Genomic DNA, 25,313 nt, shown 5'->3' on the forward strand with positions numbered 1-25,313 from the left:
ATGTCGCAACAACGACATTTGTTGGGAGCTCAAGGTAGGAGTGAAGGGCCGGTGTCGTCTCGCTATTTCGGCAGTCAGACTACTTCTAAAGCATCATTTTTTAGGTTTATATTTAAACTCCGTAAATTACACAAACAATATTGTTTTTTTTTTCTGCAAACTCATTTTAGTCTAAGTATGCCAAAGTTTATTATTTAATTAATTCGCCTATATTATTTGTTTAAGAGGGAACAGCTTTGTTAACACGACTCTGGCTGGCGCCCAAACCGCCTGTACGCCGGCGATGGACGACAAAGCGGCGACTTGCTGCTCAATAAGAAATATATTATATGTGGCTTTCAAATTAAACACTACACTCCAAATAACTGTGGATTTAGATCCCAGTGGGTGCCTGCGACTGCTTTCATGGTGGCTTCAGAAACTTTAACACGAGGAGCTTTGTTGCGCAATGTATATGAAAGTATAGCCAAATATAGTATAGAATATCAGCCAACATGCCATGCGCTTACATTTCTAATATATATTTAACTAGTCATCATCAGCTCACTATAAGTCCCCACCGAGGGGCTCGGAGCCTACCCTAAGTTAGGGATGACTAGGCCTTAGTCATAGCCCAGTGCGAGTTGGTTGACTTGACACATACGTATCTTTGAATTTCTTCACAGATGTTTTCCTTCATCATAAGAACGTCGGATAAATGTAAATCGAAAAACATATTAATACGTGGCGGGATTCAAACTCAGGACCTGCAGATTCCAAGTCAAGTGCTTAACCCCTGAGCCACCGACGCTCATTTTACTAGTATCTAGAATAATTTCTAAATGTTTTATTCAAATGTACATTTATATTTACGTCCCCTGAAATAGTCAATTAAAATGTTATTTAGTTTAACAAAATTGTCGGTTTTCTTTTATCATCAATGTAAATATAAGGATGCTGTCAGCATGTAAATATACTTTTTTATAATGTAGATGTAAAGCAGGATCCGACTAATGCCCAGCGCTGGGCGGTAGGCTGTGGCCTGTGGACAGGCTGCGGGCAGCGCATGTAATTTACGGCACAAACTTACGTCGCACGAGCAAGCCGCGCCTGTACACAGCGGCATTGTGATCCCGATTTGATTAACGTCTATAAATTATATTATCATCGGACATTAAGGATAAACTTATTAAATAGCATTAACTCGCGTATAGCTCACTATAAGCACTGATTAGTTTTTGATCCGGTGAGAGATTTTTCTCAGACTCCGGAGATTGAGATGTTTTACATTCAGACTACTTTATCAGTAAGGAAAAATGGAAAATATCTAATTGAGTTGTCAGTAGATAGAACAGTGGGTCCATTACTGAATTGTCATCACGTAAAGGTAACTCACCAAGCAGCGCCAAGCTTTCACAGTTCCTGAAAATGAAAGAAAGAACATTATAAAGAAATAAACTCAATAAAACTGGACAGCGATACCAGTATGATCCTAGGATCTGCTGATTTAATTAAATGCAGTTAATAGTAATAAAGTAAATGTAATGGATTTTATTCCTTAAAAGTAGCCGAAGAGAAAATGTCTAATGCTCTGATTATATTCAACAACATTGAAGACTCTCATTTCAAAGCCGCGTTAATATGATTAATGCAGACGCTTTGACACGCGCCATCTCACAACTCGCTAAAACTGGGTGAAGCCTTCTATTAAATGAAAACAATACAAGACGACAGACAGGGAACTCTCTCTTTATAAACTTTTCTTGTCTCCCAACAGCATGGCAACGGTTTATATTATGCTTTGTATGCCGTAACATATCTCATACATCTGAGTTAGTGTAAAAAGGGTCTTAGTGTATCGTCATTTGCTGCAAAAAAAACTGACTCGCTCTATTTTCTGACTACTCCGTAGATGATTACATTGGCGTAGGAGACAGCGTGTGCCGGACACAAAGACTTGCTGTACAAACCATGTACCAAGTGTGTTTTGTGTGCATGTAGGGCAGAGGCTCGCCGGCCGCTCGCTGCACGCCCGCTGCACGCCCTCTGCACGCCCTCTGCCCGTCGCGCAGTAATCTGCTTAAAAGCCTGCAAGCAGTGTGTCACGTCACGACTCGCGCACATCTTGCAAGGCTCGCCAGATCTCCATTTATCCACATGTCTTGGGAACGTTAAATGATTATACAAAAGCATTTTACAGCACATTGAATTTTTATAAACGACATTAAAGTATTTCCAATCAAGGTATAACAATAGCTGACTTTGTTTTACAATGATTCATCCATTTACTCGTTATTTGTTCAATTGCTCATTTACTGGAAAAAAATTATAAATTCAATTTACAAAACAGTAATTGATGCTAAAATCAACCATTTGGTTATAAAGATAATAACAATATTTGTTATAGTATCGTTAAATAAATAAAATAAAAATATTCGGTTCGTTTGCGAATTGCTTCGTAATAACAAATGTTGTTTGTGTTTGGTAAAACACCCGCCAGCTTTCTGTTTGTGTTTCATTCAAACTGATGCTAAAATAGAGTTCTGTGAATCAACTAAAACTTCGACACTACGAAATGAATCGCTTCATGTGTCCGAGTAACATTAATGAATTGCCCAAGTAATTGCACAGTTTATTTGTAAAGCTGTCAGTTGGAGAAAATTAACCATATCGTTTGATATCTCTCATGATATTGCTAATAAAAAAAAATGTAATAAGAATCTCCGGTGATGCGACACGGAGCCGTTCTTTATTGAATTTCTCTGATACGCGGCGGAAATGTCGCACAAATTACTCAAGACTTCTCGAACGAGATCACACGTTATGGGGCAGGGGCAGGGGGAGCAGGGGTAGGGGGGCGAGATTCATTTGACTTAATTTCGCGCACCTTGTTCGTAATCATCTCTACAACTCTGAGGAAACAATCGTTATTAAAGACGAATAACTAAATTAATACTAAATTGACATTCATAGTTCCAAAGTGGTTTTAGTAAACTTTAAAACTATTATTTTTGTCGTATTTTTATCACATTTCCAGCAGATTTAATTAATCTAGAGACAACAGAGGGCATACGTAATTGCTTGTCTTGTAGTACATAATGTTTCGTCTCGTCTTGGCAATATGTCAGAGTTTTCTCGACCATTCTCAACCGCCGCCGTCCGCACATGACATGTCATTAGTGGCCTGTCGAGGTTCTTCCAGCCAACAAATCGACGAAACCAATCCGTTACTTCCTGCTCCCAGACAACATCATTTACCGCACGGACATGGTTTTTAACTCCATATTCACAGTTATGAAAGTGCCAGCAACTTGAAACAAATTCTACAGTAGTTCGCGCATGAAGGTAAAGTTTATATAATTTCATTGTTTTAAAGACGTTCGATGAAAACTTTCATAGAATCGTTCCGACGTCAGAGAGTACGGCGCAGATGCTACAGATGACAGCCCTAAAGGCGAGCTCGTTTACTTGCCCCCCTCCTCACCCACACACACACAGTTCCGAACTCCTACTGTATAAGAATGTATGTATAATATTGTATGTTTGGTTCAAATCGAGGCCAAATTGTGAGCTGGCTGCACAGTAGGGAGCTGTAGTCGAGCATGTAAACGGTACGCAAATAGTCTTTTGAAGCGCACATAAAAAGAAGATCGCGCGCCGGATAGGACAGAGAGCGCAGAGACACGTCAGCGGCTAGCGACCAGCGCCCTCGGCTACGGGCCAGGTAAGTCAAGTGCAATCACACACTAACAATAATGTAACATTAAGAAAATTAACGAATAACACAGTCTAATAATACCAGAAAATACTCGTATTTTCTACAATTCTTAACGCTGCTAATGTCTTTTTTATATAATAAGGTAGCAAGCGACCACTTGATTCGCTGAAATAGCGACGCGACTGCTGCCCACACACATCCGCAATTGCAAATGCGTTACCTCCCTTTAATAGACGAAGGAAGGACCGTACAGAAAAAGAATATTCCCTCTTGTGCGTCCCCATCCTCTCCTTTATGAAGAGGACTACCATTAAGCCTACGGCACCACATTTATAACTCGAAAAGCGAAATTGCTTCCACTTCACGCCAGTCTTCTGTGGTCGTGGCACTGCACCGGACGAGTCAACCCATTCGTGGAACAGATGTTTTTGTTGCTAGTGTCTATTACTGTTTGTCATGTATATAATAGCTTTATATTGAACTTTGCTTAGACTTGACTGTTACGCTAACGGAGATAATTATAAACTCTTCGGAGGTAGCCAACATTTAGAAAGCGAAAAGTCAAACCCGTGTAATGCGTGTCAAACACGATGCTGTAGCAGCTCTAGGCAGGAGGAAATTTCACGGCCTAGGCTTCGACCGCGGCGAGTCACTGGATGGAGAACAAAAAACTTTTAATGCCTAACTGTTAAGAATTTCTCCTATTCCTAAGTAATTTATGTGAAACAAATTAAAAGCGTCCATTTGTCTTGTATCGACTTTCTCAGCGGTAATTAGATTAACGTAGACCTTCCCTTCTCTCTAAGTCCTCTGTTGTCTGTTGTCTGCGAACCTATTAGCTACGAGTACCTCATCTATTATTCTTTTCAACTTTTTATATAGAAATAAGATAGGTAACTAAATTCTTAAAATATTTATAGAAAATTACGTATCTCGTTTATTTTAAATAAATTTATTTACCTTAATTACTTAAATTATTTTACTTTCCACTTAAAATGTTAACAAAAACAGTTTTTTAAGGAGAGTAATTTGAAAATGTGTTCCCCCGGAAGAACTCGTCGTTGCATTTTACATTTATTTACTAAGAAATAGGACAAAGTTTTTGCATCGGAGTGAAAAAGTCAGCTCGACTGCACGGATGCTCCATAAAACTACCGGTACAGTCAGCAACAAAAGTCAAATAAAATATTAACAACTCATTAAGTTACTTTTAATACTTATTTCAAGTTATTATAACTAGTATGAGAATAATATTTTTGTATAAAACCTTGATCTTAAATACATACTTGTAACTGTAATTCATAAATTACCATAGTTCATTAGTCATACACACACACATACATAGGTAGATACATGACCATGTTGATTTGAAATTGCCGCCACATTTCTATTTGAATTATTTATTATCATTTATTTAGGTAACCCTTTGGTGAAATAGCAATGGTTGCGAAGTCTCGTTTTCGGGTAATTTGGCATCCGTTTGAATGAGGCGCGTCATCGTCGCCGCTAGATGGCGCTAACACTAATTGATGTAGGTAAATGGCGCGAAAGCGAGCCATTCGTTAAATTGTCTTTGCCCGGCGCTCACGGTTCACGGCCGTGGCATAATCATGCCACAGACTGTGAAACGATAACTTGTTATTATCGATTAATGCTCATATTATGTATGAGAACAGGTATGTTATTACGAATTATATGTTGTTGATTTAATTGACACAAAAGCTGACGGCACTTATATTGATTTCCAACAGAAATTAAATAATGAAATACTTGTATAGCGATATTATCGTATAGTTTACATTACATTTAAAATGAACTTTCATAGGTACCGTTGGAATAATATTCTAAATTGTATATTTTAATTAAATTGCCTCTCACGTAATTTAAATATCGACCTCTTACTTATAAACATTTTACCTCCGTTTGCGGTTGTTAGCAATTAAAAAGGACGAATAAAAGTTTCGTCACCGCGTTTCCATTGTCTCCGAGCCTTTTTTTGTTTACCTCATTCTGTCAGCGGTTTACTTTTCAGCAAGTCTAATGAGAGTCCATTCTCCTGTGCAAAGTACAACAAAACCATAATTGTTTATTTTCAAATTAAACTGACCACAACGAAATCAGACCGCGGCAGATCTTGCAGATTTGCTGTACAATTGCTGTTAATAACAATAGAACAGGTGGTTTCTGTTGCCGCGAGTTCCCTTTGCCGAACACCTGTATTGAAACATACTGTAAAACCACTCGCTCTCTATGTAAAGACAAAGATAACAACAAGTTAGAGTTGATTCCCATAACCCATCGTAGAAACTAACTGAATAACAGACATAAGTAAAGTAAGTAAATTGTAAATGCAATTTTTATATTAATATAAAAATTCTAAAATTAAAAACTTATTTGAAATGCAAATGTTGCAGTTTGCAGCGCGGCGAAAGTTTCCTGGCCCACTTGACAATTTCTTTGACAAGAGAACTGCGCCAAGGATGACGTCACGGTACAGTCAGTTTTCTCATAATATGGAGATCAAAAGCACTTGCATGTTTTTTGTCTGATTCAATTTCGATTTAGATAATAAAATTAAACCAATGGAAAATGTAGCGAAATGAAATAAAATGTGTTCTAGCGACATGCAGTAATGTTACAAACACGAGATTAATCCAAATTGTTAAAAATTTAAAACTGTTCTGAATTTAATAATATACATATTTTTAAAAACAATCTTGACAATTACAAAATATCAATGCGGCCCTCAGCCGACTTCTCCTTACAATTTACTGTGAAAGAAAAGTATACTTTTAACTTTAACTAATATAATTTAAAAAAAAAATCAAATTATAGCAAAATATCGGCAGAAGACTATCAATTCAACGTGGCTCCACCTCATATTTTTAGGTGTTACTAGCATTAGATCGAGCACTGTATCCGTAGTACCCGCTATAAAACAAAACTTTTAATCACCCGTAGCTGTAGCGAGATGCGAGTACCCTCCCGCTACAGCTACAGAGTACCCTCTCCGTTTGCTCTCAGTGTAAAAGCGTGAACGCAGAGAAATGAGCTTAAATCACGCCGAACCCATTCCCCAGCTAAAGCGGTGAGCTCATTAATGTTAATGATTGTTAATGAACGAGCCAAAGCGGTATACACGAGGTACAGTCGCCAGAACTAGTGATGCAACGGATGTCTGTTTCCGTTTCCGCAAGTGCGGAAGTTCCGCGTGCTTTTCAACATCCGTTTCTGCTTCTGTTTCCGCAACTTTTATAACGGAGATAAAACGGAACTTTACGACGGCTAAGAGATCCAAATGCGCGGCGCGAGACGCGCAGTCCGTGCACGGCCTTTCGGCACTTGTCGCATTTGTTTGTTTACGTACTTTTTCGTGAATTTAAGCGCGTAATATTTTCTGCTGCTGTTTGAAACAATCAGTTTCTCTTGCTTGAGTTAACTGTCTAGTTGTTGTCCATATAAAATTTGACAACTGGCAAAATGTGACTATTTCATACTTACGAGTTATTAAATGTACTTTTGAATAAGTGATAACCATGTAATATATCATCATCGTTATTATCATCAGCTCACTATACATTCCCACTGAGGGGCTCGGAGCCTACCCCAAATTAGAGGTAACTAGGCCATAGTCAACCACGCTGGCCCAGAGCGGGTTGACTTCACACATATCATTAAATTTTTTCTCAGATATGTGCAGGCAGCATCACTATGTTTTCCTTCACCGTAGGAACGTCGGATAAATGTACATAATTATAAAAAAATTGTAAATATGTTTTTTTATTATTATTTACACTTCTGTTTCCGCTTCCGTTTCCGTTTCCGTTTCTGCTAAAATTTATTTTTGACATCTGTTTCCGTTTCTGGTTCCGGTAAGACACTTCCGTTGTATCACTAGCCAGAACCAGCCGGCCGAAATGACGACTGACAATATGACAGGAATTGTTAATACAGTGCCTTTTTTTTATTATATTATTGTTAGGTGTTAGGACTGTTGAAATATCTAACATTATTATATTGATTTTATAAAATTCTCTTTTGTTCGTTGCACTAATTTTTTTTTGACCAGAACAAAAATAACATCTGCAATGTGAATTAATTACATTTACAAGTCAAGCTTGACTAAAAAGCGAATATCTACATAATTTTTAAATACTAATTTCGTAATGAAAGTTTTGCTTTGATTGTATTTGAAATTTGATATTAACATTCCCAAATTTAATATAATGAGCTTAATTATTTACAAAATCAACAGCCTTTCGAATGAACCCTTCGTTAGCGTAGTTCAATGAACGAACTCACTTCCACGGGTAATTAGATCTCTTGTACTGGATTACGATTCTCGTCGCTAGATGGCGCTGACGTTAATTGATTGCTACGTTGATTACACGTTACGTCAGAACATTCAGCAGGCCACGCACCGCCCGCGAAGTATTCAACAGCTTCTATCAATATTTAAATATTCACTCCCTAATTAGCAATTTGCACAGAAATAATGTAATGCAAGTTTCAATTCTGGCAGATAGTTTACTTAGATTTTATAACCGCTGCCACTACGAGTTCGTGACTAAGGAAAATCAAAGAGAAGAAATTTAGTAGTCGGTTGTGCGAAAACAAAATAAAGAAGTATTTGTTTATGTAATCCAATAAAGTTGCAGCTCTGAGAAACCGGCAAAGAGCTTGATTGGAGTTTTTAATTAATCAGCTGCAGCTGCGGCGGGAGGCGGGAGGCGGGAATAGATTTGTCGAAGTCGAAGCCGCGAACGATCAGATGACCGCAGCCGCGGCAAAGGTAACATTGATAAACAATAAAAATAGAATGTCTCCATTTTTAATGACGGATTTTTATTCGGACTAATCAGTTTTTACGGTTGTTTAGAATTGAAAGCATGTTTTCTTAATAGTATTACATAGATAGAGTGGCCGAGGAGAGAGGAGTGTTGAGTGGAGTGGGGGGAAGCAACACGAATTCAATCCACAAATTCGGCGACAGTCTACATACAAAATAATACTCTCACTGAGACAGTCGCGGGATACTACCTACTAGCCTTTTCATTATCTTTTTAAAATGGAAAATTTTATTTATTAACCAAATCGAAACAAACACAAATTCGATAATATGGAATAATATCCGATGACAGTAAAATAACATCATAGTTTTTTTTTAAGTAAGTAAGGACTATAGGAAACAAAGCACTTGCAAGCCCTTGACCTTCTTGACTATGGGGTTTTCCTGCCGAAACTTTGACATGTTTTTGCTATCTCAGTTTTTTCGTACAGAATGAGAAAGACGGCAGTTTGTGTTTAAAGAAAAAATACGGAAATGGAAACTTTTGTACGATTAAATTTCCTCCTTCTGGATTCCTTTCTTCTTGATGCTGATGAACAAGAATGGCTTGTAGATTAAGAATTAATTACTTTTGGCCTTTTTATACAAGTATGTATGTGCCGAGTCACATACGTCACTGTTACATGCGGACATCTGCACACTAACACACTTTATAGTCACCCTCGTAACAAGTGCGGATATTTTGTACACAAGAGGGTGAATATTGATGCCCGATAAATCGTTTGTCTGTATTTTTGCTCTTCGTTAATATTTAATTATCTTAAAATTTATATTTTAACCGCTTAGACAGTAGTTTAGTAAAAACGGCAATTTATATCGAACAAGAAGATAGAAACTCACTCTCTAGGTTTTTTCACATTTTAATGAAATAATGAAGCAAACAAAACATTTCTACATGACGTCGCAAACAAGACGACACATCAATAACAAGGCGACAATTAAGAAATAGGAAGCCGTTACACAGAGCTCGCAATGAAAATATTGTTGTAATATATCAAATAATGTTTATACCGAAGTTATTTTATTAAAACATAGCAGAGTCCTAAGACATATTGAAAGAGGAAAAGGGTTACGATTATTTAGCAGTGCAGTCAATGTTCGTGTTATAGGCATACCGTAATGTCAGGGTATTTGGGTAGGCATTTGAAAGTCAAATTGCACAAGGATTATCTGTCCAATATGTGTGCAAATGCCCTGCGAACAACGCAAACCACGCAAACACCGCAAGACGGGCGACCGGGGCTCCTTGACTATCGGGTCTCGGCTTCTTCGGTCGCTTGTTACTCACGAAATTATTAAGGAACACGCTAACAAACATTAATAAGTTTACAGGCACTAGAAAATGCACTAAGCTCTGCCGCGGAGACTGTTTAGTGTACTCGTAGCTAACATCGTCGTCGCTCCGACATGTTTGATCATTGTTGTGCTCGAGATGTACATAATAAATCGAAGTGTTACTTATTTTATTTTCATGGATTGCAGTTACACTATCACCGATGGCTTTCAAGTGTGAGGTGTACCTACATATAAGAGAACATTGCAGATCACATACATACAAGTAGGTAATTACAAAGACTGATAAACGGCGAATATGTTAACCGAAACAATTCTCGTTCGAAAGTCCCGCGTTTGATCCTCGGAAATGAGATCGTAAATCCCACGTGAAATACAACCTATTTGCGGTGCGCGGGCCGGCGGGGTGCGGGGGTGCGGGGGTGCGGGGTGCGGGGGGGTGGCACTGCTCACTTGATTAAACTCTCTTTATTACAAAAGGGAAATTATTGAACAATATTATAATATTCGTTTCTAAGATAGTCACTTTACGTAAAACATATACCGTGATGTTTGTGTCGGCGCTATCGGAATATTCGTCTTTATTTGGTCATTTGTACACACAATATGTCAAGAAAAAGTACTCTAACTCACACTAATAAACTAGAAGTATAGGAGTATTTTTTTAATATTAATGACAGCAAAGAAAGTTCTAATTTTCAGTCATTACTAAATAGTACACCTAGATAAAGGGAACTTCACACACACACGTAATGTAAATTATATGATTTTAGTAAATAAAAATGTGTTCATATGGTTACGTTTTAAAACAATGACACTGTGATATCAAAGCGTTAATACTCGTATAATATGAAACCTATCATTGCTTGGTGAAGAACAAATGTGCCACTTTCCTTGTATTTGACCGTCAGACCGCCTTGTCTAAGACGGAAGAAGTGTCCTAAACAAACAAGGTTTCGGTAAAACCTTGCGATTGCCAAATATTTGTAAAAAAATCACGCCTGTTCTTCTATACCTCTCGTATATTTTTTCCGCTAATTTTAAAAATAAACTTAAGGTTACCCCTGTACCTACTTTCATGATTAGCAATTGTGAGGATAAGAATGGGTAAATTTGTCCACCTCAAACGGCCGCTGAAGAGGAGACAAAAACTACTTGTGTTCAGTTTTGTAAATTACAACTTTTAATTAGTAAATTTATTATTATTTATAATTAATATTATTACAACCATTAAAACCATCACCCGTCGTCTATCTATGGCGAAAAATATAAAAAATATTGTCTTTTATTTTCTGTTACAAAATTGGTGGCACAAAAAGCTTCCGCAGCGAGGTTGATACAAAAAGAAAACACGGTCATAAATTATCCTTTAACATCTATTTTCCTTCATCATAACTAGGTGAGGACAACAGCGTTCGCGGCGAGTGACAGCGAGCGCGCGACGAACGCCATTTTGCCCGTGTAATTAAATGTCAAGCAGACGCCATTTTGTGAGATATAAACATTGCCGAACGTGTGCACTGGACACGTGCTTTGTGGTACATTTATCAAAATATCTTTTAGGTCTTATAAAATTACGTAAAAAAGTAACAATATATAAACACTGTTATAAAAGACATAGATGTTTTAAATTGAAATGTTAGGTAAGTCGTTTCATCCTGAATACTTCCACTAAGTATTCCAATATTGAACAGCAAAATTATGAACACCTTGGTATAATTTTAATGGCTTTTTGTCTTTGTGTTAAATTACATACATACAATTAAGCTCTTATTATTCAGACGCCACTATCTTGGACCAACAAATTTTGTGGCACGTCCTAGCGCGCCTTATAGGAGTATCAAGGAGAAATGCGCAATATTTTATACATTCCACTTGCAACTTGTACTAGATCGTTTCACCGTTTTAATTAACGTTTAACGTGGCCATCCTCGCAGCACCGGCGACGCCGCCACACCACCACAATGATCTATTTAGTGCCGCCATAACACAGCGATTTTCTCACGAACCATACATGTTAAGAAAACTTTTGGTTAGAAATTTTCGTGAGTTCCATTGCAGGGGCTCCACGGCACACGGTACTCGGCAATCGGCAGGCATCTCACGTCCGCGCTGTGGACAATGACACCTCCTAATCGGCCGCCGCTACGTAACCTCGCGCGCTCGCCTTAGGAGGCCAATGTCGCAGTCCACTCAGACAGAATATCGATTTTGAAGGAGAGGATGACACATCCGGCTAATCGGAAATTTAGACAAGAAACTCACTCGCCGATGGAATAAGTATATAAGTGTGACCGTTTTAGGCCAAAGTATCACTCGTTCTCGAGCCGTCTAAGCATCCATAACAATGAAGACTTACACTTGCGTCCTCCTGCTGGCAGCGATGGGAGCCGCCGAGCCCCCGTTCTCCAGACAAGCGCGGCCCGGTTTGGCCAGGCAGCGGGCCGACGACGCCCCCTACCCAGCGGCCGGATTCCGCCCGGCGACGGCGTTCGAGCTACCGAGTCGCGAGGCGGTCGCCCCGCCCTCGACATCGTACGGCGTGCCCGCCACCAGCTACGGCGCCCCGCTCGCCACGTACGCTGCGCCGCAAACCGAGTACGGTCCGCCCGTCACCGACGCCGGCGATGAGACGACGGAGGAGGTCGAGACTATAGAAGGAAGTGAAAACAAAGACGAGAAGGAGAGGCTCGAAGAGGGGCCGAAAGGCGACGCCGAGGTGGTGAGTGCCGAGGGCGCGTACTACGTGCTGCTGCAGGACGGGCGGCTGCAGCGCGTGCAGTACCGCACGGAGAACGACGTGCGCAACATGGCGTACACGGCGCGCCTGCAGTACCGCGCAGAGGAGCGCGCGCCCCTCTTCGTGTACACCGCCGCACCTCAGTACCAGCCCGCCGCCGCCTACGTGCAACTGCTCTGAACTGTTCTCTGAGGCTGCGTGTGCGTTTGCCACCAACGATGACTATTTATGCTAAACTCCCTCAACAGTTACTAATATGTTTTAATTATATTTCAAACACAAAACACAATTTAGAAACAAAATAAAATTGAATCGAGAGTGAGAAATGTCTACAAGCGACCGAGACCATTCCCAATTAACGAATCTTTTTATTGTTAATGTATTATTTATTTATTTAATAAATTATCATTTATTTGACTTCGAAAATAATCTTGTTTATTTGCAAATCACAACATTTTGATCTTTTTTTATATCATATGGTGGCAAACGAGCTAGCGGCCATCTGAATTCGCCGAAATAGCGAAGCAACTGCTGCCCAGGGATATTCCACCACACTCATCGGATGAAACGCGGAATTGTTTCCCCTTTAACGCATGTCTTCTGTGTGGTGGTGGTATTTCACCGGGTGAGTCAGCAATTCGTGCAACAGATATTGTTGCCTGATGCTGGTGCCTTCCACTTAATCTGTTAACCTGAAGTTTTCTTTTTGAATACCTACATTCTAAAAAAATATTGAAAAGAACGAGTTCAAATCTCACCCATTACTTATTTAAATTTTTGCGTACAAGTAGTGCGATCTACACCCGGCTTCTTCTTATTGTTAAATCATGAAAGGTATGAATGATAATATCAGACAAAGACAAACCTTTGAATCCTAAATAGCTACATTTTTTTCCAAAGAGGTAAGAATTAATGAAAGTAGGGCGTCAAAAGAGCGACAGAGAGGGCTGCGAGGAAGCCGTACCAACTTACATACAAACTTATAATCCGCGTAGAAGCAAGTGGCCGTAAACATATCTCACCGTCTGGAGGGAAGCCGTACAGTGAAGCCGACGGGCTGGCGGGGAGTGCGGGCGGAGAGCAGGGGGTAATTAAAGATAACACGGTAAGGATGCGCAGGTACGACGCTACCGCTGTTGCCCCCACCACACCCCAACGTTTTTGACCAAACGAAAACAGTTAATGCTGTATATATAAAAGCAATCATGAAGTATTACGATATTAATATCATTAACAGTAATTGATTTGAAAAATTTGAATTTTGACAGTACTCCGTTACCTTTCAACAATGGTGCCGCGGCCCACCTGAGCTCTCCGGTACTCAATTGTCGCCGGACGCTAAGAGGATTCCCAAATTCATCTAATTTGAACAAATTAAAATCGAAAGCGGTCTGTTGCTTTGAAATGAATTCTCTAGGCGTTTGGACTTTAGTAATAATTTTGTACCAGAGTAAGTAGAATTGTATTAGAAACAAATGTCAAGCGATTACTCAAATAACTATTACCATCCGTTATTGTACGACTGATAGAATATTGAATAAAACGTTATCAGACGAAACCCATAACTCCTTGTACTCTTGAGTATAACGTACAAACCTCGGTGAAGGTCGACAGGTTCGCAGTGTTCATCTTGTAATGTGTGTGCAAGCAGCGATGGGGTGCGCGGTGGTGAGCTGGCTAACGCTAAGCTGCCGGCTGGCTCCTCGCGCGGGTGAGCTGGCCGAGTTGACGCTGCTAAAGCTGGTATACCTGTACGAGCCGCGCGCATGCGCCGCGCCCGCCCTCTACAACTACACGGTGCGCTCCGGCACCGGAGCCCCGGTCGCCGCGCTCGTCTGGCCCGCACACAGCCCGCCTGCCGCCGCCTTCCGCAGGTGAACAGTTCAACCCTCCTCCCCCGAATGATGAATATAAAACCGGCTTTCTTGATTGTATTCATGAAAATTACTTATCCCAAAAATAGAATCCTCTTTCAATGTTTGAGGGTGCGAGTGTTATTGTGTGTTCTATTGGCAGTAAGTTGCAGGTGTGGCTGGGGCTGCACATAGCGTGGCTGGCGCTCGCGGCGGTGCACGCAGCACAGCGCCGACGGCCATGCGCGCTTTGCGGCGCGGCGCTACCCGCCTGCTGCGCCGGCGCCGCACTGCTGCTCGCCGACCTCGTGTTCGCCGCGCTCTTCATCCGAGACATCCGCCACACGAGCACCGAACGTAACGCACGAACAACCCCCATTTACACCTTGAGTCTGTGTATGCCCGTTACACAGTCAAGTCAAGAAACAATCAATCAAGTGTCTCGTTACGCAGTCAAGCCAAATAACAATATATCAGTATATGTGTCACAGCAGTTGAAAACCACAGTGAGGCGTGAAGCAAAACAAAGTCACAATTACCATGTGTGTAAACAAGTCAAGCGCTGATCGACGAACGCGCCTCTGTCGTTGCTCGAAGTCGATCAGCGCCTTAAGCATGGTGTGTTTTATGCAGGAGACATATTCGAATACATCGAGTCCGGCGGTGGCGGGGTACGGTGGCTAAGCGGGCGCCGGCGCGGCGGCTGGCCGGCGAACGCGAGCCCCCTACCGGACACAAGTTGGGTGGGAGCGCTGTTGGCCTACGCCAGCTGCCGCGGCCTCGTGCAATGGCTCATCAACTTCTGGATCCTCAAGGACAACTACCTCGAGGGCCTCGCCGCCTACCGTCAGTGTAAACATACTTATCAATTTGAAAGATAATATTGCGTACGATTTACTCAGTCATGCAGCCCTTGAGGAGCGAGCACGAGGGCGACTTTTACTTTCGCGACGAAGATATACAAGATACTCTCCTCCTTGTCGAGGTAGAAATGAGGCAAAACTCTCAACTGCATTTTTTACAAAACAGATGCTAAGAGGCAATTTGTTTAGCTTAAGAAATACAATTTTGAAGCTAAAGTCGCAAAATGATAATACATTTTGGTATTTTTGTAATTTCGACCGCTTGAAATTAAAAAACAAATACTGAATAAGTAGCTTGTGTGCTAATCTAGACAATAATCTATTTCATCCTGCTAGGTTCAGCCATTCTGGTGTTTCGTGGTAACAATCATCCATACATCCATCCATCTAAACTTTCGTGTTTATCCGAGTACTAAGTGTTGCCCGCGAAATTATAAAAAAAAACTTACTATCGTTCTCGCTATTTCAGACAGTAATCTATCTTTATGGCAAATTTCATTTTGATCCATCCATCCACCGAAACTTTCCCGACTGTAATATAAAAGAGAAGTGAGATATCAGATAACTAGAGATTAATGTAGAATTCGTATCAATTTTCAGGTAAAATTCAAAGTGAAAAATTTCAACAAGCAAGGAGACATACTGCTTAAGTTAGGCCGTATTTAAAAATATCAAACACACTGACGGTTGTTGGCATACCTGCGGGAGCTTACAACAGTTTGTATTACAAAGATGCCGTAGCATTTGTTCTTTTTTGAAGCAAAAATCAGACATAAGAAAACATCATGAAACGCAGCTCCTTCACACGCTCTCTCAATAGATATTAATGATTTCTTACATTTTTCAGATTTTAATTGATATATGTATAATTAGTACTAAAAGTTTAAAATTGAAAACTAATCTTATTTCTTTCGGTACAATGTAATTTAATAACAGATAAACTTATGAAAATCACTATCCACCTTTTAATGTTGCCTTTACACGAAGACTTAGTCGAAGTAAGCTAGTTGACAGAGCTTAGCGACTTGGAAGAAAACCTTCCAAACTTTGATTCAAACTAGTTTGTATACATATACTGCAAAAAATATATCTAAATATCGTCCCAATGAAATACCGTGAGTGTTCCACGACATTTTCTTGCAAGGTTTTCTTAATTCAGTCTAAAAGATTTGAAATTTGGTAACCACGAATAGCACCCAGTATATAAGAGAGAGTAAGAGCTAATAGAATAATAGAGTAGTTATATTTTATTAACATTGTAATTACATGCAACAGTTACGCAACAAGGAGTCAGGATGACGGCTGGCCTCATTCGGGAGCCCGCGTGCCCGGTGCGGCGTCCTCGCGACCGACCTTCCTCGGGCGCGCCATTTACGTCCAACAAACTATAAACCTTTCGCATCATATAAATATAATAGACACGACGCACTATAAATAGATAACTACGACTAGATCGTAGTCATTCGATAATCGATCGGAAATGAAGTCAATGGTTTTGTTCTGTGTGATCGCCGGGAGCCTCGGACAGGCGCCGGCGGCGCGAGCGCCGGGACAGCTCCAGCCGCCGCGCCTGCCACCCGCCAGATTTAGGTCGCAGCGCTTTGAACTAGTCCCAACGACTGAACCGTCAGTTGAACCAACCACTGACTCAGTCGGGGGGCCGTACCCGCCCTCCGGGTGGAAGCCTGTGGGCGCGCCACTCGCGCTGCCCGATGAGCAGACAGCAGCGAGCGGCCCCTATCCGCCCTCGGGGTGGACGCCCGCAGGGAAACCTTTCCGGCTGCCCGGGGACGGGCTACCGAGCACCAGCTATGGAACACCCGATGACGTATACGGCGTGCCCGACGATACTTTTGCCGCAACTACCACAGACGCCCCCGCCACCGACACCCCAGAGCAACTTAAAGTAGAAAAAATAGAAGGTCCCGTGGAGGTGCTGAAGAGCGTAGGTACGTACTTTGTGCTGCTGCCCAGCGGGCAGCTGCAGCTGGTGAGGGTGACGGGCGCGAGGGGCCCGGCAGAGGCCGCGGGAAGCCCGGCGCGCTTGCAGTTCAGCCGCCGTGCGTAGGTGCCGGCGCTCGGTCGATAAACTTGGCTGATTTTTGTTTTGTTTAAATAAAATACATTGAAGCTATATAGTGCTTTCTATAATTTTACCTAAATCACCTTTCTGCAATGCAATCTCCTAACGGAGATCGGCGATAATTTCGACGATTTCTCAAGCAATTACTTACGTAAGTTAGAATAAATACGAGGTCCATGGTAAAGCCGTCACTATTTCAACTATTATTTTTATATAAGTTCAGCGACAACGGCGGCGACGGCTGTTGCTGGAATCACATTTTTCTCTCATGTTCATAAATAATTGAGCGCTTTTCCTTTGCTTCGATGATAATAATAACATTATGAACACTATTTTTTTTCCAAAACCCCAAATTAAAATTGTTCGTAAATCTCTGAGGATCGCCGCCAACAATTCTATAGCTTTATTTATCTATTCGTAATATTAAAAAGAAAATGTAATATTTCGTGTCCACAGTGTGTTTGCGTTACTTATAATAACAGAACACGAGTACGAAACACGAACAACAGCTAGTATTCAATAAAAAACTCATTAATCATCTAATTATTATCATATATTTCGTAAACAGGTTTGAAAAACAATAAGTACCAAGTGAAATGTTTAATGATTATTATGAAAGATAATTGTTAGTTTTTAAAGCCGAGTACCAAATGACTCTACACAGAAACACACCATTCATGTATTTTTGTATGAATATAATAATCAGCACTAAGGCAACAATATAAAAATGTTGTGGTCGTAATTTTCATTTTTATTATTACAACTTACCAAATATGCGACTTATATTACGATTATCACTAAATAGATATTAACTTAAACTTTCGTGATACATCAACTTATACTAATTAAAATAACTGCTCAACTCAAGTTAGGATTGATGTATGTACAAACTTGTTTATGCCAGGCGTAGCGCGTCCGCGAATCTATCCCAAGTATTCACCATGATGAAGAAGCCCCGACGGGTCTGGAACTAGTCGGGACGCGAACCGGACTGCACGTGAGCTTAGCCGTGATTTTAATTAGTATAGATATGCTAGAAGACCCTGCTGACCCTATTCCCCCTGAAGGGAATGTGCTCGCCGGCCCTAAAGTACAGAACCGTCCCGTCGCTAGGGTTCTCGGAGCGCGCCTCCGGCAGCGGAGGGTTGACGACCAACGTGAGCCGGCGCTTCACCTCCCGCTTGCGCACGCCGCGCAGTGTGAGATGCACGGCGCGGCAGCAGTACATGTTGAGACATTCGAACGGCCCGCCGCGCGCCCAGCACAGCGCCGCCGCTAGAGGCACCCAGCCCCCCCACGCCGAATAGTTCTCCAGCTTCATCTCGACGCTCCACCCGCTGTACCGCAGGATCATACCCTTGGTCAGGCTCTTCTTGATGTGCGACGCGTACACGATGGCCATGGACAGGTCGAAAATCACCACCGATACCGACGCGTACAAAAACAACGAGAGGCCGATCTTTTGAAGACGGAGCCTCGCGCACGTCTTCACTAATATGTTGAGGAACACGGCCGATAGCAACCACAGCGCGTGTATCGCAACGCTGAAGTTCAGGTACCTGACACCAAGGAGGGTTTTTATTTGCAAATCGATCAACATCGGTAGATGAGAGAATCTATATTTACCAGATCTGAGACAAGTTTCAATGATGGATATTAGATAAAGTAATCGAGGAGCGAATGGATACCATCTAGTGGCAGCGGACAGGCTAGCGGAGACGGTGACGAGGGCGGGCCGCCAGCGCACGGGGCGCACGCCGCGCGCCTGCGTGCCTGTTGCGTTGCTCAGCCGCAAGTTGGCGATGGCGAGCGCAGCGGCCACGCGGCGCCCGCACGCCTCCGAATCGTACAGGTACATGATGCGCGCCAGCTTGTCGTAGTCGCGCAATCCCGCCGCCGGCACCCAAACGCATCGGTAAATGGTACTGGCGCCCACGAACACCGCCACACCTACGCCGCGAACCGTGTGTGAGCATTTTTCGGAGCTCAATCCAAGCTCTATTCGAGAAAAGACAGTGAAAGATTCCAATTTCCTAAGTTTTCTTTTATTTAAATGCTGTTTGGTACCCATATATCAAAATTGGATTCTCTGAACCATCTAGATAATTCACTACGGAGTAATGACAATTATAAATATGACGAGAAAAAAGAATGTCATTCCTTTGACTCGCCTTGGGGACACTGTGTCGTCTTACTAGATGAACTCACACTGCACTATAACGTAGCAAGTGATTCGGAAGCACTTGGCCCGCTCGTGTGGCGGCAGTCCGGGCTGCGGACGTTCTAGGTGCGTTGTGCGCCGCGGCCGAGCTTGGTGCCCGGCTCGCCGCGGTCCCGCCTGCACCGAGCCTCTTGCCTTCAACATGCGACTTTTGGCGGCTGCTACAACCGGCGGCTTCCTCTATACAAATTTTATAACGCTCGCGCTCGATAGTGTAATTGTCAGTGTGAAAGCTGTCGAAATGTCGAAACTATTTATTTTTAAATCGTTTGAGTAGCCAGTATCATTTAAAACTTGACTTCCACAAACTCATAAGAAAAGAAGTTTTTAAAAATCGGGCCACCAGGGGCGGAGTTTCGCGGTAACACACATAAAATAAAAAAAACAGTCGAATTGATAACCTCCTTCTTTTTGAAGTCGGCTAAAAATGAAGAAAATTAAAAAGTAAAAACCAAGTTTTAAATTGATTTCGCAAAAAGAAAAAAATCCTTTACAAAGTTTCTAGGAATACCTTCCAGCACCATCATGAGACCTTGGTTACCATTGAAGCAAAAATTACTCGTCAAGACGATTCAGACAAGCCCAAACTAAATTAAGTTGTGTTATTTAATTGCGAAGTTCCTATGACCTTTCAGCTCCATCAGATCTGCACCACGTCATTGCATTGTCACACGAAAATTTGATGACAATTATCGGGACAGGAGGAACTAAATATAAACTTGTAATAATAACGAAACCTCAATTTAAAAAAAATTATAAAAAAAACCCGACTTATTAAGGCTCTAAAATATTTGATAGCGCCATCTATTGTCTATATTTCACAATATTTTAATTTAAACTGAATAAATTGTAATGTTAAAAGCAACATTTTCTTATTTCAGAATATACTCGAAATCATCATCATCATCTCCCTGGCGTTTTCCCAAGTGTGGGGTGATGAACTTTAAGGTTCATGATACAAGGTATCATGAACCTTAAAGTTTTGGCTTAAGTTTTTATGGCCGCCCGCCTACCTGCCTGTCACTAACCCTATTTGCAAGGGATTTCTTAAAATTAAATGTAATATAAACTAAATAATTCGAAATTACTTCTAAAAATACACCAAAAATAAATTTAGTAATAAAACATTGTAAATATAACACAACTTCAAGTTCTTGTCTTGGTAACAGTCCTGTCAATGTCCTTGGTAATGTCTTTCAAAAGATTATTCACTCCAACAGATGAGGTCGATCTGATGCTTCAAAGTGGCAGTATATTTCAATTATCAAGTGTTAGACATTTATTTTTCCAAGTAATTTAAATTCCATATCTTAGGCATTGAGTATTCCGATGATTTGAGAAGCTTTGTTGTGTAAAGTGTAAGAACTTCTGACACCGCCTGACACAACGAACAAAAAGATAAATCCGCCCAATAATTTAAATCATTTCCGTGTCACTACAACATAATATCAGTTGCACACATTTACCTTATTGTTCACCGAATATAAGTTTAAATGTAACGTAACGTAAGTTTTAATGTGTCAACGGTAAATTACGAAACTACTCGAAATCATCGAAAAAAAAATATGGCGAGTGCGATTTGAACGTCGACACAGTTATGTGCATATCCGATATGACGATATACACTATGACACTCCGGGGAAGAAAACGAACCGTATGACATCTCACTCGTCAAATGAAAATGGAATTTAAATACATACAAACCAAAATACATAAAAACAAACTTTGATACGCGTGAAAAACATTAGGTACACTCTTTGTCTGTTGAGTAACAAAAATAGGGGATCCTTTAAAAATAACAGCAAACGTGCAGCAGATTGCCTAATGTTAATTGAACCGCCGCCCAGGGACATCCGCAACATCAAAGGAACCACAGATGCGATGTCGGTCTTCCAGGGTGTTGCACGCTCTTTTCTTGAAGGCCCCTGAGTCGTAACTATTTGGAAATTTCGCTGCGGACAGATACTCAGTGACGTAGCTGTCGGAATACTCATGACGGAACGGCAGGAATGGTCCCAAATAATTCTTTGGAACACTCCCCATGGTACAGGCGATAAAAAATGCAAAGGAAACTGATGTGTTTTCGAAGAGCCGATGAGTCAAGCCGATTGGTAAAACCTCGGTTTTCGACGATTCGAGTCGCACGTCGTACTATAGGGTCAATAGGAAGAAGCTGGTGTTTAGGAACCCCTGCCCAGAGATGCGAACAGTATTCCATTTGTAGCCAAACCTGCGCTTTATATAACTGTAAGTGATGGGCTGGCGTGTAATACTGCTTCACTTTACAATGTACACGACACCAAGCTTCTTGGAGGTCAACTTGGCCATCCCTTCCAGATAACCGCGCAACACAACTGGATATCACTCTATATGTCGAGTGAAAGCGTCATTTGAAAGCGTTCTGATAAACGAGTTCAACTAGAGAGAATGCACAGCAATCCAGAGGCTGAAGTGTCTTGTCTGCGTAGCTGGCCTTTGCCGAGCGCCGAGCGTCGACGTATTATGTTTGCTGAATTGTCACAGTAACCGTCACAAGTAATAGATACTTCACGTGGTTCAAACGGTTCAACGTGTTCGCTGCACGCCTTTGACACCCAAAACCCTTTGTCGCACAAAATTATTGGAAAATTGTAGAGCGCTTTGCGACTTTGACTGGTGTTGTACGACATTGTATCGCACCGAATCGAACTGGCCTTTGTAAGTAGAGTAGGTACGTGTAGTTGCAGTATCAGTGCAATATCTAGATAAATGGTAACATTGTCTAAAAGTACATAGCTAAAGTAAAGCTTACATCCTTACCTGTGTAAAACTTAACACACAAAAAAAAATCTGATTGTAAATTATGTAAAACTAATCAAAAAAATGTTCACCCACCTCGGTGTCGAACCCCCGCCCGTGATCTGCGTCACAGATTTCCTGTAACAAAACGAATAACTTACATTTTATGGAATACTAGCGGTTGCCCGCGAAATTAACAAAAATAGCAAAAAGTACTCCCGCACACAACAGACACACACACACAGACAGACAAACATTTTAAAATTTTTATTTTTATTATAAGTATCATGGACATGATTTTATTCACACACACACACATCAATTTTATTAATTGTATAAATACACTAAGATAACTTACAATAATAATATTGATCCAGACAAAAACAAAAAAGACTGAGGTCGAACACGTCTTGACTTGTATTAAAAAAAATAAACTGTAATATACTTAATGCAAAATCTAAGTTGCATTTTCTGTTGAACGTGTGAGTTACACAAATAAACAGCAAAGACTACCTGTAGCGGTTATCGCCGCAACACGTTATACATAATGTTTAATGTAAAAATCTTCAAATCTGGTTAAATTCATTTAACTAGCAACATTGACTTAACAACCCGTTTTTATTAATAACAGTTAAATGAGGGTGGATAAAAAAAATCAGATTTGACGTGAGTGATTAAGCAAAATTGTTCGCTCGCTGTTTATTTCAATAAATTTTTAAGTTAAAAGTGTAGTTATTAACATGTTTGGTCCTTCTAGAACCGGAATGTGAAAGTGTAATAAGTGTAACAAACAATAGTGTAAAAGGCTAAGTGCTAATTACTGCGAGTTGGTAAGATTAGACTGTAAAAATATACTTTGATTTCGTGCACCGGTGAAAACCTTTATGAACTATTTCACAAACTTGGACATTTAAACAGTGTGTAATTAATTTTGTACAATTACATTACATGAACATTTGTGATTAAAACTTTGGTTATTAAAAACTGCTTATTTATATAATCGCATATTCGCCAGATATATATAACTAGTTATTTAACTTTACGTAAATTGAGTATATACGGGAAAGTGGACATTGAACTTATTTTGTAGTGAATTCGCGTCATAAACGTAAACAATGGCTCAACTTTGTGAATCACAAAAAACGTTATCGGAACGTATTTCTAAGTTACAAAGTAATACTAAAAAGACGTCTAAATCAAGATACACACTTGGCTATCTACAAGCACGGTTAGAAACATTAGAAAGTTATTGGTCTAAGTATCAAACTCAATATGAGATGATTAAATCAACGGTTACGAAAACTGAACTGGAGCAGTTACAATTTAATGCCGAAAGTCTATACGAGACAACTGAAGACATATATCTAGAATTTAAGGGATTATTAAAGGATTATTTATTGGAATTTTCGAAAGGTCAAGGTCAATCACAATCAAATAATACTACGCAGAGTTTTTTAGCAACAAATGATGGCGAGACCACCCCGATTAGAACTAAATTACCTCCTTTATCGATTCCAAAGTTCGCCGGTAATTATAACGACTGGATAAGTTTTAAAGATTTGTTTAAGGCTCTCGTACATGACAACGTGCATCTACGAGGGGAGGTCCAAAAGTTCGCGGAATGGAGGGGATGGAGTGGGGATAGGGTAGCTCGCTTAGTGTCATACTAATTGGGCACTCATAATTAGTATATATATAACATTTCAACCCTATAGTGCCATTCGTTTACGAGTACTCGCCTGCTGAACAAGTCAATCCGGAAGCAAACTGCAACTATGGAGAAAATTGAACATCGCGCTGTGATAAAATTCCTTACCAAGCAAGGAAAAAACGTTCAAACCATTTTAAATGAAATGGAAGCCGTTTATGGAGATCAGTGCCCTGGTAAAACAATGGTTTATAAGTGGCATGGTCTTTTTAAACATGGTCGAGATTCAATTGAAGACGACTCTCGCTCTGGGCGGCCAGCTGACGCCACCACATCAGACATCGTCGAAAAAGTCGAAAAACTTGTACTCGAAGACACACGTTTGAAGAAGAAACAATTATCTGCATTTGTTGGAGTATCAGATACAACTATTTTGCGTATCCTGCACGACCACCTGGGCATGACAAAAGTCAGTGCAAGATGGGTGCCGAGAATGCTCACGCCGCTTCAAAAACAGCAGCGCGTCGACGCGTCTAAGCACTTTTTGGAGTTGTGTGGAGACGAGCCCGTGCAGATTTTGGAGCGGATTGTTACTGGAGATGAAACATGGGTTCATCACTTTGAACCTGAGTCCAAACAGGAGTCCATGCAATGGCACAAAAAGGGTACACCACCTCCCAAAAAATTCAAGGTGTCAGAATCGGCGGGAAAGTTGATGGCCACTGTTTTTTGGGATTGTAAGGGAATATTACTCATTGATTATAAAGAAAAAGGTACCACTATAACCGGAGAATACTACGCACTCATATTAGAAAAGTTAAAGGAGTCAATTAAAGAAAAACGTCGAGGAAAATTGGCCAAGGGTGTGTTGCTTTTGCAAGACAACGCGCCGGTTCACAAGAGCCGAGTTGCCATGGCTGCTCTGCACACACATGGGTTCGAACCACTTGTTCACCCACCCTACAGTCCAGACCTGGCTCCTAGCGATTTTTATTTATTTCCAAATTTAAAAAAAGAGCTAAGGGGAAGGAAATTTTCCGACGATAATGAAGTGAAGGAGGCAATTTCGGCCCATTTTGAGGCCATAGACAAAAAATATTTTTTCGATGGTTTAGAAAAATTAATTCATAGATCGAATAAATGTATTAGACTTAAGGGTGATTATATTGAAAAGGAAAAATAAATTTATTGTTATATTTCATTGACAACCCTTTCATTCCGCGAACTTTTGGACCTCCCCTCGTAACAACGATTGAAAAACATCATTATTTAAAAACGAGTTTATCGG

At 40.7% G+C, this 25,313-nt stretch overlaps 5 protein-coding genes across 5 annotated transcripts in view; 3 read left to right on the forward strand and 2 right to left on the reverse strand.

Moving 5' to 3' along the window:
* The window catches only part of LOC106709675, a 92,327-nt gene that overhangs the window by 52,006 nt on the left and 15,008 nt on the right, over positions 1–25,313 (reverse strand). Inside the window, exons 2-3 of the mRNA XM_045680039.1 lie at positions 22,474–22,515; positions 1,376–1,401 (exon numbers count right to left, since the gene is read on the reverse strand). The gene's annotated coding sequence lies outside the window, so the exon portion shown is untranslated. The remainder of the gene's footprint in view (positions 1–1,375; positions 1,402–22,473; positions 22,516–25,313) is intronic.
* On the forward strand, positions 11,232–12,936 carry LOC106709726. Its single transcript, XM_014501578.2, has 2 exons — positions 11,232–11,482; positions 11,901–12,936. Exon 2 carries the CDS (start codon positions 12,187–12,189, stop codon positions 12,757–12,759), a length of 573 nt encoding a protein of 190 aa, XP_014357064.2. The 5' UTR covers positions 11,232–11,482; positions 11,901–12,186; the 3' UTR covers positions 12,760–12,936.
* Positions 13,984–16,098, forward strand: LOC106709674. The gene is made up of 5 exons (XM_045680113.1): positions 13,984–14,029; positions 14,231–14,453; positions 14,596–14,789; positions 15,066–15,278; positions 15,896–16,098. Exons 1-5 carry the CDS (start codon positions 13,984–13,986, stop codon positions 15,943–15,945), a joined length of 726 nt encoding a protein of 241 aa, XP_045536069.1. The 3' UTR covers positions 15,946–16,098.
* LOC106709725 lies at positions 16,521–17,380 on the forward strand. Its single transcript, XM_014501577.2, has one exon. It carries the CDS (start codon positions 16,776–16,778, stop codon positions 17,361–17,363), a length of 588 nt encoding a protein of 195 aa, XP_014357063.2. The 5' UTR covers positions 16,521–16,775; the 3' UTR covers positions 17,364–17,380.
* On the reverse strand, positions 18,378–20,123 carry LOC123721415. The gene is made up of 3 exons (XM_045680114.1): positions 20,111–20,123; positions 19,067–19,376; positions 18,378–18,937 (listed from the first exon to the last, which is right to left on the reverse strand). The coding sequence occupies exons 1-3, from the start codon at positions 20,121–20,123 to the stop codon at positions 18,412–18,414; spliced, it is 849 nt and encodes a 282-aa protein (XP_045536070.1). The 3' UTR covers positions 18,378–18,411.

This window comes from Papilio machaon, chromosome 11, assembly GCF_912999745.1.
Source record: "Papilio machaon chromosome 11, ilPapMach1.1, whole genome shotgun sequence".
NCBI lineage: Eukaryota > Metazoa > Arthropoda > Insecta > Lepidoptera > Papilionidae > Papilio > Papilio machaon.

Bases quoted from the DNA above. Each gene is read 5' to 3' on its own strand.
- LOC106709726 (XM_014501578.2), top strand. From the start codon at position 12,187: ATGAAGACTTACACTTGCGTCCTCCTGCTGGCAGCGATGGGAGCCGCC.
- LOC106709674 (XM_045680113.1), top strand. From the start codon at position 13,984: ATGAATTCTCTAGGCGTTTGGACTTTAGTAATAATTTTGTACCAGA. The intron at 14,790-15,065 runs GTAACGCACGAA...TGTTTTATGCAG, and splicing joins CCGCCACACGAGCACCGAAC to GAGACATATTCGAATACATC. The intron at 15,279-15,895 runs GTCAGTGTAAAC...ATCAATTTTCAG, and splicing joins CGAGGGCCTCGCCGCCTACC to GTAAAATTCAAAGTGAAAAA.
- LOC106709725 (XM_014501577.2), top strand. From the start codon at position 16,776: ATGAAGTCAATGGTTTTGTTCTGTGTGATCGCCGGGAGCCTCGGACAG.
- LOC123721415 (XM_045680114.1), bottom strand. The intron at 18,938-19,066 runs GTATCCATTCGC...CCTTGGTGTCAG, and splicing joins CTGTCCGCTGCCACTAGATG to GTACCTGAACTTCAGCGTTG.